At 47.8% G+C, this 12456-nt stretch overlaps 1 protein-coding gene across 1 annotated transcript in view; it reads left to right on the forward strand.

Annotated features, from left to right (window-relative positions):
* The window catches only part of NCOR2 (nuclear receptor corepressor 2), a 242578-nt gene that overhangs the window by 196651 nt on the left and 33471 nt on the right, over nt 1–12456 (forward strand). Inside the window, exons 28-31 of the mRNA XM_056859087.1 lie at nt 3447–3599; nt 4290–4376; nt 6016–6293; nt 9085–9445. Coding sequence (XP_056715065.1) covers nt 3447–3599; nt 4290–4376; nt 6016–6293; nt 9085–9445 — 879 coding nt within the window. The remainder of the gene's footprint in view (nt 1–3446; nt 3600–4289; nt 4377–6015; nt 6294–9084; nt 9446–12456) is intronic.

A 12456-nucleotide genomic window follows, 5' to 3' on the forward strand; every position in this document is an offset into this window, starting at 1 on the left:
AAAATCCTTCCTAATGTCTAGATGGAAACTCTTGATTTAATTTCAACCCATTGGTTCTGGTCCTATCTTCTGGGGCAACAGAAAACAACTCGTCAACCTCCTCTATGTGACGGCCCTTCAAGTACTTGAAGATGGTTATCATATTCCTTCTCAGTCTTCTCCTTTGCAGGCTAAACATACCCAGCTCCTTCAACCTTTCCTCCTTTGAGTTGGTCTCCAGACCCCTCACCATCTTTGTTGCCTTCCTTTGGACACATTCCAGCTTGTCTACATCCTTCTTAAATTGTGGTGCCCAAAACTGAACACAGTACTCTAGGTGAGGTCTAACCAGAGCAGAATAAATCAATACCATCACTTCGTGTGATCTGGACACTATACTTCTGTTGATACAGCCTAAGATCGCATTTGCCTTTTTAGCTACCGCATCACACTGCTGACTCATGTTCAGTGTTTGGTCTACTAAGACTACACAGAGTTGTTCTGAGGCTAAAATGGGGGAAGGGCGTAAGCTACCCCTTTAGGTTTAGATTGAACCACTAAGCCCTGTTGATACCCACTCAGGCAGTTGGATTTTTAAAAAAATTAATTGGAACATAAATTTCCCTAAGAATCGTAGTCCAGGCTATGATGCTGGAAGTGTCAAATCCAGAAAGGGAGGAGTGTGTTGGGGGTGGGGGAGTCTGTGATTATGAGTCCTGGCAGGCAGGAAGAGGGGGAAAAAATTGTCAACACATTGATGCCATGATGGTACTTACCCATAAAAGAGCTCTAATGAGGCAAAATCTTGCAGCGTGCACATGTTGAATTGCACAAGATTGGATATACTTACTGCTAATGGCTTTTCTGTGAGCAAGGGAAATGTTTACGGAACGCTTTCCTTTTTCTTTTTTTGATCCCTCTTCTCCATGAGTGTGCGTAGGGCACAAACCGCTCCTCTGCACAAGAACTGTTTGAAGCAGATGTTCCTTGATGACAGGATGCAGGAATGTTTCAGGCACACACACCCCACGTCTTCTAAGGCACTCCACTCCTTTCTGAACACCGGCTGCATTTATGTGGGATATGACACGAATCTGTAAAAAACAAAACGATGGGGAGGGGCCGTGGCTCAGTAGTAGAGTTTCTGTTTGTCATGCAGAAGGTCCTAGGTTCAAACCCCGGCATCTCCAGTTAAAGGATGAAGCAAGTAGTTGATGTGAAAGACCCCTGCCTGAGACCCTGGAGAGCTGCTGCCTGTCAGAGTAGACAATACTGACTTTGATGGACCAAGGGTCTGATTCAGTATAAGGCGGCTTCATGTGTATGTGTTCAAGGTAAGGAAGGAGAAATTCTCCTTTTGTGTCCCAAAGTGTTGTTTTTCCTCAGACCCACCTGCTCCTAGAGGCACCTGGTTGTCCACTGTGTGAGCAGACTGCTGGACTTGATGGGCCTTGGTCTGATCCAGCAGGGCTTTTCTTATGTTCTTCTTTCGGGGCGAGGGATTAAGCCAGGCAAAGGTGAGGGTGGGCTGTCACAGGAACAGTAGGAACAGAATCCCTTTGATATTGAGAAGAACTAGCAGGCTTGGTTTGAAAGCTTTCATAAGAACATAAGAAAGGCCCTGCTGGATCAGACCAAGGCCCATCAAGTCCAGCACTCTGTTCACACAGTGGCCAACCAGGTGCCTCTAGGAAGCCCACAAACAAGATGACTGCAGCAGTAGCGTTATCCTGCCTGTGTTCCAAAGCACCCAGTATAATAGGCATGCTCCTCTGATAATACAGAGAATAAGTGTGCATCATGACTAGTATCCATTTTTATTAGCAGCCATGGATAGCTCTCTCCTCCATGAACATGGCCACTCCCCTCTTAAAGCATTCACTCAGCAACCTTCATCGCATAGTTGGGGTTTGAACCCAGGACTCCGAGATCCTAGTCCCAGAGGGTCTGCAGCAGAAGAGCTAGGTTTGAATCCAGTAGCACCTTAGAGACCAACCAGATTTTCAAGACTTAAAGCTCCCTTCTCTGACAAAGGTCCTTTAATTGAGGTGCTGTGGATTGAACCTGGAATTTTCTGCATTCAAAGCAGGAGCTGTGCTACTGAGCCACTGCTCCACAGAACGTCCGCATTCTAAGACTGACAAAAGGCCACAAAACCGCCTGCATGTGAAACCATAAATAAAAACGCGTGTGCGAACTGGCCCTTCAAGAAGGGAAGTAAAACGTTCAGAACTTCCTTGGAGCTGAGATTGCCTGTGAAAATTCACTTGTTGTTTGGATAAGGGGGTGCTGCAAATGTCTGAGTAATATTCTGGCCCGTGGCTGTACGGCTTGTCCCCTGCACTGGCCCTCTCCCATCTCTATAGATCTTTGGCAATTTGCTTTGTTTTTTTCCTTCTCAAGTTTCGTCTTTTGGCTTTTGAGGCCTGGGGCGTCCAGTTCATCTGTTCATTCGGATTAGGGGAAATAATGCACACTTTCCCTTGCATTAGGTTTGCCTCGGAGCGTTTTCCCGCTGTTATCTTTCCTCTTATTGTTGGGGGAGAGGATCGCAGAAGGGGCCTTCATGTGCTTACAGTGGTGCGTTCTAGAAACAGAGCCAAAGAAGCTTTGAAGGCGAGTTTTAGCTGCCTCGGCCAGATCTGCATTTGGCTCGGTCTCAGCGTCTTGCTGCTCACCGACAGTCAGAGCTGGAGGTTGGGAAGTTAGGTCCAAATGTACGGGCACGCCACTAAGTTTGGGATTGTATGTTGGGAGGGAAAACGTGACTCTGTTCTTTGGAACTCGGTTCCGAGCTTCAGGGTATGCAGAGGCTGCTGAGTTATCCTGGACACCAGCCCCACTGACTTCCTTTGGGATGGGCCTGACCCGCTGGCCGGAGTTTTGCCTTAAGCACAAAGAATGGAAAACAGTCCCATAGAATCATAGAGTTGGAAGGGACACCAGGGTCATGTAGACCAACCCCCTGCACAGTTCAGGAAATCCACAACTACCTCCCCCCCACACACCCCAGTGACCCCTACTCCATGCCCAGAAGATGGCCAAGGTGCCCTCCCTCTCATCATCTGCTTAAGGTCATAGAATCAGCATTGCTGACAGATGGCCATCTAGCCTCTGCTTGAAAATCTCCATGGAAGGAGAGCTTGCCACCTCCCGAGGAATCCTGTTCCACTGAGGAACTGCTCGAACTGTTAGAAAATTCTTCCTAACGTCTAGACGGAAACTCTTTTGATTTAATTTCTACCCGTTGGTAACAACTCGGCACCATTCTCCATATGACAGCCCTTCAAGTACTTGAAGATGGTTCTCATATCCGCTCTCAGTCTTCTCCTCTCCAGGCTAAACATACCCAGCTCCTTCAACCTTTGCTCATAGGACTTGGTCTCCAGACCCCTCACCTTCTCGTCGTCTCCCAGCCCGACTTCTCACTTGTCGCTTCATTGGCCTTGTTTTCTTCCTTCTTCCAGGTGGCGTCACTGCTGTGCAGTGCCCCAAAGAGGAGGTCAGAAGTGCCGTAGCCCCGCACGAGACCACTGGCACCAAACGGACCTATGACATGATGGAAGGAAGGGTCCCACGGGGCTTGTCCGGGCGTGACCTTTCGTCCGCTAGCATAGAAGGTGCGGCCTCATCTTTGTAAACGGTCAGACGCTGGTGAAGAATGGGTCTTCGCAAACTGTGCCCCTCCTGCATAGTGTAGTGGTTAAGAGCGGTGGTTTGGAGTGGTGGAGTCTGATCTGGAGAGCCGGGTTTGATTCCCCACTCCTCCACATGAGCAGCGGAGGCTAATCTGGTGAACCGGGTTGGTTTCCCCACTCCTACACATGCAGCATCCTGGTGATATCAGCAGCCACCCAGAAGTCTTCAAAAAGCATTGTGTGAAGGCAATAGCCCTCTCCTGGTGTGTGTTCCTATTATTTGGTAGTCAAGTGTACGCAAAACCTGGAAGTTCCTTTTATGGCTAACATCCTGTGATCGACCTGCCCTCCCCGAGTCCTTCTAATCCCCTTTGCGTACTGGATTTTAAAATGCTTTGCAAATGTATTCTGATTCCACAGCACCTTTTGGAAACGAGACACGCCGCAAAGAGTGGGAAGACAGCAGGCCCTTTGTTCTGCTTGTCTGGTTTTCTGGCCCCCCGAAACTACCCCCCCCCCAAAAAAAATTGGTCCCAAACATTGCAAAGGAAAGAGGCTGTGACATTTTGCAGGTGTTTTTTATTTTTTTTAAAAAAAGCTGCTGTTGCAGTGGCAAAAGGCTGGCGTCTCGAGAAAAACATTGTGATTTCTTTCTCTTTGGGGTCGTTATAGGTCTGATGGGCCGAGCCATCCCGCCGGACAGGCACAGTCCCCTCAACTTAAAAGAACCACATCACATCCGGGGCTCCATCACACAAGGTAACTGGCAGCTGTGGAGCCTGATCACAAGTATGCGGCGAAGGGAGTGTGGAAGTGCACAGCTTGCGTGTCGGGTGAACACTTTTCCAAATTCTGTTTCAATACAGGTTGAGTATCCCTTGTCCGGATTGCTCGGGACCACCCCACACTTATTTCACCTGTGTGATCCTTCTCAACGTAGAGCCATTTCTCTGGCCAGATTTAATATTTTGCCACCTGCGCTACTCGAAGGCAGATTTCGGAAAATCCCTCTGTCTGACAGGCTTTGTCCTTGTGGCAACAATTGTATTGAAACTGTTGCTCGTGTCTTACTTTATTGTCGTTTCTATACAGAATCTCATAACGAACTTTTAAGCCCCCTGTTGGTTAATAGATAGAATGTCTCAGGTTCTTTTAGCGCTTCCTATTTATTGAACAGTCGTTCGCCCCAAATATTGGAGACGGTGGCACAGTTTTTAAAGTTTGTTTTAAAAGCCTGCCAAACAGTTAATTAGATGGCAATATCAACAAACAGCGCTATTCAATGTAACTGTCTTTTAACTATTCTATAAAGGGCACTTTTTAATATTTCCATTCCTTTTGTAACCTTCTGTATTGTGTTTTTATGATGATGATGGCTTGGGACTAGAAGTGGTCCATATTTTGGATCGTTCCATATTTTGGAATATTTGCATATACGTAGGATGCTTTCGCACATACTGAATAATGCACTTTCATTTCACTTTCGCGATCGTTTGCAAGCTGGTTTTGCTATTTCACGCAGGCCATTTATGGCAGGTCAATTTTGATGCTCGCTCAAAGCTCTTTTTAAAAATGCGACCTTTAAAATGCCTATTCATGGTCCCGACGCAAAAGGAGAAATTCCAACCCCACACACACACTTGCCTGCTCCTTCGTTCCTTCCATTAGCAACCGCCGTTTGCATAGCTAACACATGGCTGTGATTCTGCATGTTTCCTTGAGGGGATTCTTCGAGGCGTGGGCGGAGCAAACACAAAAGGTCGCATTAAAGGGGCTGTTAAGAAATGCGAAGCAGGTATGCGCCGGCTTTGCAGTCACTTCCTGAATGACGGTTCAGTGTGAAAAACTTTTAAAAAATATTCAGGGCACTTCAGCCTGGAGCGCGCTGCTAATTACCAAGCAAAAGTGGCCACAGTAAAATCCAGCTGCAAAGTGCATTGAAAGTGGATTGAAAGTGCATTATTTTGGCATGTGTGAAAGTGCCTATAATGAGATATCTTGGGGATGGGACCCAAGTCTAAACACAGAATTCATTTATGTTTTATATACGTTTTGCATACACTTTATACTTTATGCACATAGCCTTAATCTAATTTTAAACAATATTTTTAAACAATTTTGTGTACATTGAACCATCAGAAAGCAAATTGGCGTGCTGCTGAGGGCCTGTGAGTTATGCCTGCATGCTGGCTCAAAAAGTCTGGTTTTGGGGTCAGTCTGCCATCCAGTGCTGAGTTTTACCATTGAACGCGCTTAGCTGTTACCGCAAAGTTACCAGACAGATTAAACTGGTAATCATGAAGCTTTTCTCTGGCAGGAAAGGGAGAATTGGGTGGTAGCTATCCTCCGCTCTGTGAAAGGCCCCCAACGAATTCCCTTTTCTCGCGCGCTGTTCCAGGAATTCCTCGATCCTATGTGGAGGCCCCCGAGGACTACCTCAGAAGAGAAGCCAAACAGCTCAAGAGGGAAAGCACGCCGCCGAGGGACTTCTCCGATGCCTACAAGGTCAGGCCACACGAGAGCCTCGCCCCTTTGAAAATGAAATCAGCTCACGAAGGCCTCGTTGCCACAGTGAAGGAAGCAGGGAGGTCGATCCATGAGATTCCCAGGGAGGAGCTGAGACGGACGCCCGATCTCCCTCTGACGAGACCTCTGAAGGAAGGCTCTATCACCCAGGTATCTGAGCTGCTTTTGTGGACAGCGAGAAGGGGATGTTAGGGCCCATTGGTCTCCCACTCACTGGTGCACAGGAGCGCCTGATTCCTGTCGCCTTCAGCAACCAAATGATCCGGGGGCTAGAGCAATGTATTGGTACAATACAGAACTCAGGGTCATCTGATGAAGCTGGAGGGTGAGAGATTCAAAACAGATAAAAGGAAGTCTTTCTTCACACCACACATAGTTAAATGGTGGAACTCCCTGCATCAGGGTGTGGTGATGGCTGCCAACTTGGAAGACTTTAAGAGGGGAGTGGACATGTTCATGGAGGAGAGGGCTACTAGAAAAAATGGATACTAGTCATGATGCATACCTATCCTCTCCAGGATCAGAGGAGCATGACTATAATAGTAGGTGCTGTGGAACACAGGCAGGACAGTGCTGCCGCAGTCGTCTTGTTTGTGGGCTTCCTGGAGGCACCTGGTTGGCCACTGTGTGAACAGAATGCTAGACTTGATGGGCCTTGGTCTGATCCAGCATGGCCTTTCTTAATGTTCTTATGTTCTTAACTTCATCCTCTCCATTTCTTGAACACATTAAGCTGCCTTATACTGAATCGGACCCTTGGTCCATCAAAGTCAGTATTTTCTGCTCAGACCGGCAGCAGCTCTCCAGGGTCTTAGGCAGAGGTCTTTCACATCACCTAGTCCCTTCAACTGAAGATGCCGGGGATTGAACCTGGAACCTTCTGCATGCCAAGCAGATGCTCTACCACTGAGCCACAGATCCTTTATTTCAAAAATGGGCACAAATTGTGACAAGCAAGCCTCTGGATTGAATTGGCTTCTGTTTTATAGGCTTGCTTTTACTTCTTCTGGTCTCTTTGGGCACATTGCCTGGTGAGGAAGCTTCTTGAGTTGCAGTACACATTTCCAAGTCGATCTCTCGGGACCAGTGCTCAGCAAGTGAAGGGAGCTGGGCCTCTTAGCTTCCCTGGAGTTCCAGTAAATATAACTAGGGTGATGGCTCTGACTCAAGAATCTGTAGGATTTCTTTTTTCCATAATCATCAACAGCACAAATGACAGTATGGTTTGTGCAGCCTTTTAATAATAATAAAACCATATGAAAGCAGGGAACTGGATGGCAGTTTTGCAGGTCTTATTGACCAGATGCTTATTGTAAATGAGACTGGTCAGGAAGGAGAAGAGAGCCTTGCATTGCGCATTGGGCATTCCAGGATCTTGATATCTGTAGTGGTTAAGAGCGATGGCTTAGAGCAGTGGACTCTGATTTGGAGGACCAGGTTTGATTCCCCACTCCTCCACATGAGCAGCGGAGGCTAATCTGGTGAACCGGGTTGGTTTCCTCACTCCTCCCCATGAAGCCAGCTGGGTGACTTTGGGCTGGTCACAGCTCTCTTAGAGCTCTCTCAGCCCCACCTACCTCACAGGGTGTCTGTTGTGGGGAGGGGAAGGGAAGGTGATTGTATGCCAGTTTGATTCTTCCTAAAGTGGTAGAGAAAGTGGGCAAATAAAAATCAACTCTTCTTCTTCTTCACTGGTGGCCACAGGCATTTTGCTATCTATATTTGTGTGCTTTTGTTTTGCTGTCTCTGGAATGAGAAAGTCCTTACCTCTGGCGAAGGTTAATGGGAAAATACACCCTTCGTTTCCAGATGATTCAAGCACTTGTTGCAGCAGGGCACTGTCTTGGAAAAGGCAATCCCCTCTGCATACGAGAGAGGAAGATTGCCTCTTCTAAAGTCAGAGCGCCTCTTCCAGGACTGCACCTGCCACTAAAGTTCTTCTCAGTTTGTGCACTAAAAATAATGAATAAAAATAATTTTAAAAATAAAAATCGGTCAATCCGTACGTGACTGATTAATGTTTCTTTAATGTGGTCTTCTTTACTTGGCTTATTTAGATTTTTAGAGAACCCTAAGGTCTAAGGTGCGCTCTGCCCTGACCTGGATATCCCAGGCTAGCCTGATCTCGTGAGATTATCAGAAGCTAAGCAGGGTCGACCCTGGCTAGTGTTTGGATGGGAGACCGCCAAGGAATACCAGGGTCGTGATGCAGAGAGGCAGGCAATGGGAAACCATCCCCAAACATCTCTGGCCTTGAAAACCCAAGCTGTGACTTGATGGCAATAATAATCCAGTTGTGCTCTGTTCAGGTCATGTTACTCAATAACCTCAATCATTCATGCACGTATGCTGTGTGAGACAAGGCCGCCATGAGGCTAAGAACCAGTGACTTGTTCTAGGTGACCTGCTGCAGTAAGGACTTGAATCCCGGTCTTAAATGAGTTGAGCCTCTACCTTTCGTGTTGTTCGTTTGAAGGGATTCAGATATCATAAACCGTGGTTTGTGCTCAGAACCCAGAAATGTGGTTGAGCTTCCGCGTGGACTTGGGTTTAGAGTCATTTCTCTGTAGCTTTTCCATCTGCTCAACACTTCTGCCTCCCAGCACAGAGCACCACAGTGTATTTAGTGAGCATGGATGTGTACTTCCCAGCACATGTCACAGAGTCCCCTACAACACACTGGGATCGTGTGACAGATGTGCAGGGAGCTTCTTGGTAAAGAAGGACTTTCCCAAAAAGCTTCAAAACTTACAGAGGAAACTTACAAAGGAAGACGCTGTTGTATCTTTGTCTGTGACCCCCCAGCTTCTGGGGAAACATTCAGCCAATTAACCAAGAACGAGAATGGTATCCTTGACAAGCCAGGAGTAAACTGTCTGTGCCGTTCTTTTTTGCAAGCTCGTTGACCTTTCTGTGCTTCTCCCGTGCCTCATCCCTCCAGGGTACCCCGCTGAAATATGACAGCAACGCATCAGCAAGTGCCAAAAAGCATGACGTCCGATCCATTATTGGCAGCCCAGGGGGGACTTTCCACCCCATGCATCCCCTGGATGTCATGCAGGACCCGAGGACTCTGGAAAGAGCTTATGAGGAGAGTTTGAAAGGCAGACCTAGCCCAGTGACGAATTCCAGTGGATCCATCACAAGGGGGTCCCCCGTGATTGTGCCTGAGCCCGGGAAGCCCCGACACAGCCCGATGACCTACGAGGACCACCAGGCAGCCCACGGGGCGGCCTTCGGCAGCCACTTACACCGCGGGTCACCTGTGTCCACGAGGGAGCCAACGCCGAGGCAGCATGAAGGTCAGTGACGCTCTCCCGAACTCTGTAGAAGGGGCACGAAACAGCTGCTGACGGAGGGCTCTAAGGGCTTTTCCTGGAAATTCTTTTTTAAGATGTCAGGGATCGCAGATGCACCGCTTTGGTAGTTCGCCAGAGGACAGATAGTTTCTGTCAGCCTGCCCTCTGCTGCTCTTCAGCAACCATCCCAGTGATTTGCCAGAGGGTGACAGTCACATGAACACATGAAGCTGCCTTATACTGAATCAGACCCTTGGTCCATCAAAGTCAGTATTGTCTACTCACACCGGCAGTGGCTCTCCAAGGTCTCAGGCAGAGGTCTTTCACATCACCTACTTGCCTAGTTCTTTTAACTGGAGATGCCGGGGATTGAACCTGGGACCTTCTGCATGCCAAGCAGAGGCTCTACCACTGAGCCACAGCCCCTCTCCAATGTGCACAATGACGCAGTGCTGACACAAATGAAACTGCCTTATACTGAATCAGACCCTCGGTCCATCAGTAGTTAAGAGCAGTAGTTTGGAGTGGTGGACTCTGATCTGGAGAACCAGGTTTGATTCCCCACTCCTCCACATGAGTGGGCGGAGGCTAATCTGGTAAACTAGATTTGTTTCCCCACAAAGCCAGCTGGGTGACCTTGGGCAAGTTATAGCTCTGTTAGAGCTCTCTCAGCCCCACCTACCTCACAGGTGTGTGCTGTGTGGAGGGGAAGGGAAGGTGATTGTAAGCCTGTTTGAGTCTCCCTTAAGTGGTAGAGAAAGTCGGCATATAAAAACCAACTCTTCTTCTTCTTTCACATCACCTACTTGCCTAGTCCCTTTAACTGGAGATGCCGGGGATTGAACCTGGGACCTTCTGCATGCCAAACAGATGCTCTACCCCTCTGAGCCACTGCCCCTTCCCCGATAGTCAAGTTTAGAAGTTTCTTCCCGTTGTCACAGAAGGGAGACGTGCTTTGCTTTAGGGAGGGTCTGTGGCTCGGTGGTGGAGCATCTGTTTGGCATGCAGAAGGTCCCCTGTTCGATCCCCAGCAGCTCCAATGAAAAGGATTGTAGGTGATGTGAAAGGCCTCCACCTGAGATCCTGGAGAGCCACCGCCAGCATGAGCAGACAGTACTGACTTCGATGGACCAAGGATCTGATTCAGTATCGGGCAGCTTCATGTGTTTGTGTGTTCATTGGATTGTCCCCAAGTGCAGGGAGAGAAACATTACCTTGCCTGTCTAGTTTTAATTCTAAACATACTCATCCCATCTGAAAAAGATTAGCACAGCTTCTTTCCCCTCCCTCTTCATATGGCCTTCATGCGCATTACTGTGTGATTTCCCCCCCCACCCTATGCCCTTTGAGAGAATCCACGTATTTGTTAAGCAAAGTGTCTTGTTCAGCTCGAAGAACAGAAAATTCTCTTGGCTGGAGTTTGTGTAACGTACACATATGGCTGATCCAGCGCAAGCAAAATTGCAAGGGAGGTTGTAGCCAAAGGGCCTGGAGGTTTCCAAATTTGCGAGGGTTTCCCCCCCCCCTTTTAAAAGGTTTTAAAATTCCAGACCAAGGATGTAACTCAGCATCGAGTGCAGCTTTTGGGGTGAGTTTGTACAGGGCAATAACGTTGAGGGTTGGAAATACTGGACAGCGTTTCCAAAACGTTCATCACTGTTTTGCTCGTGTTTGGGAGAGGGTGTTCCAATGGCGGCCTGAAATAGCCAGCAGTGTCATTTCACGCACGTCCCCCGAAAAGGAAAATAATTTGGGTACGAAATAATGGTGGTGTTGAGGTGCAGATGAAGTCCGCTGCAATGCTGAATGTTTAACCGAGTGGCAGGGCCGGAGGAGAAACTGAAAACTCTGTGCGCTGCTGGATCCCACATGCAACTGATAGGCGAGAAAAATCTCACAGGGAAAGTAATCGAGGTTTGGGGGTTGTTGTTACGTTGTTTGCATTATTTAGAATAGAATCATAGAGTTGGAAGGGACCACCAGGGTCATCTAGTCCAACCCCCTGCACAATGCAAGAAATTCACTACTTCCCCCCTCCACACCCCCAGTGACCCCTACTCCATGCCCAGAAGATGGCCAAGATGCCCTCCCTTTCATGAACTTCTTTAGGTCATAAAGTCAGCATTGCTGACAGATGGCCATCTAACCTCTGCTTAAAACCCCCCAGGGAAGGAGAGCTCACCACCTCCTAAGGAAGCCTGTTCCACTGAGGAACCGCTCTAATTGTTGGAAAGTTCTTCCTAATGTCTAGCCGGAAACTCTTAATTTAATTTCAACCCGTTGGTTCTGGTCCGACCTTCTGGGGCAACAGAAAACAATTTAAATCTTGCTGACTTTTTGCGCCAGCGATGACCAACATTTTGCAGGTGGGAGGCAAATTCCAGAGGGTGGTTGTGTTATTCTGTGGCTGAAATAAGTCTTTATGGCACCTCACTGTGGCACACGCCTTTATGAACCAGAATTCTCGCTTTCTCAAATGCATAAAGTATTACAGATGAAGGTAGGTCTCGAAGAACATTTCTTCCCCTTGAGCAGATTTGGCGGGGTTGTGATACCTGTTTTGGGAAGCAGCAAGCCTTTACCTATACTATTTATTTCTGTTTGTTTGTGGAATTGTAGATTGGTTTTTTAATCCAAGTCCCTGATGTAAACCAATAACCAGTTATAATAATAATCGGCATTTAAATAGCACTTTTTAGCGGCGATGATGTAATCCATTGCCTACAAAAGCTCATGCTTTGTGAACAATGTACAGAATGAATTATTAAAAGAAATACTGAGCTGCAGCATGAAAATTAACCCAGAGTGACCTTTGATACAGTGGCGGTGGGGAGTGCCATCAAATTGCAAGTGACTTACAGCGACCCCGTGGGGTTCTCGAGGCAAGAGATGTTCGAGGTAGTTTGCCATTGCCTGCCTCTGCATAGTGACCGTGGACTTCCTTGGCGGTCTCTCATTCAAGTACTAACCTGGGCTGACCCTGCTTAGCTTCTGAGATCTGATGAGATCAGGTT

The sequence above is a fragment of the Euleptes europaea genome, chromosome 13 (assembly GCF_029931775.1).
Source record: "Euleptes europaea isolate rEulEur1 chromosome 13, rEulEur1.hap1, whole genome shotgun sequence".
Classification (NCBI taxonomy): Eukaryota; Metazoa; Chordata; class Lepidosauria; order Squamata; family Sphaerodactylidae; genus Euleptes; species Euleptes europaea.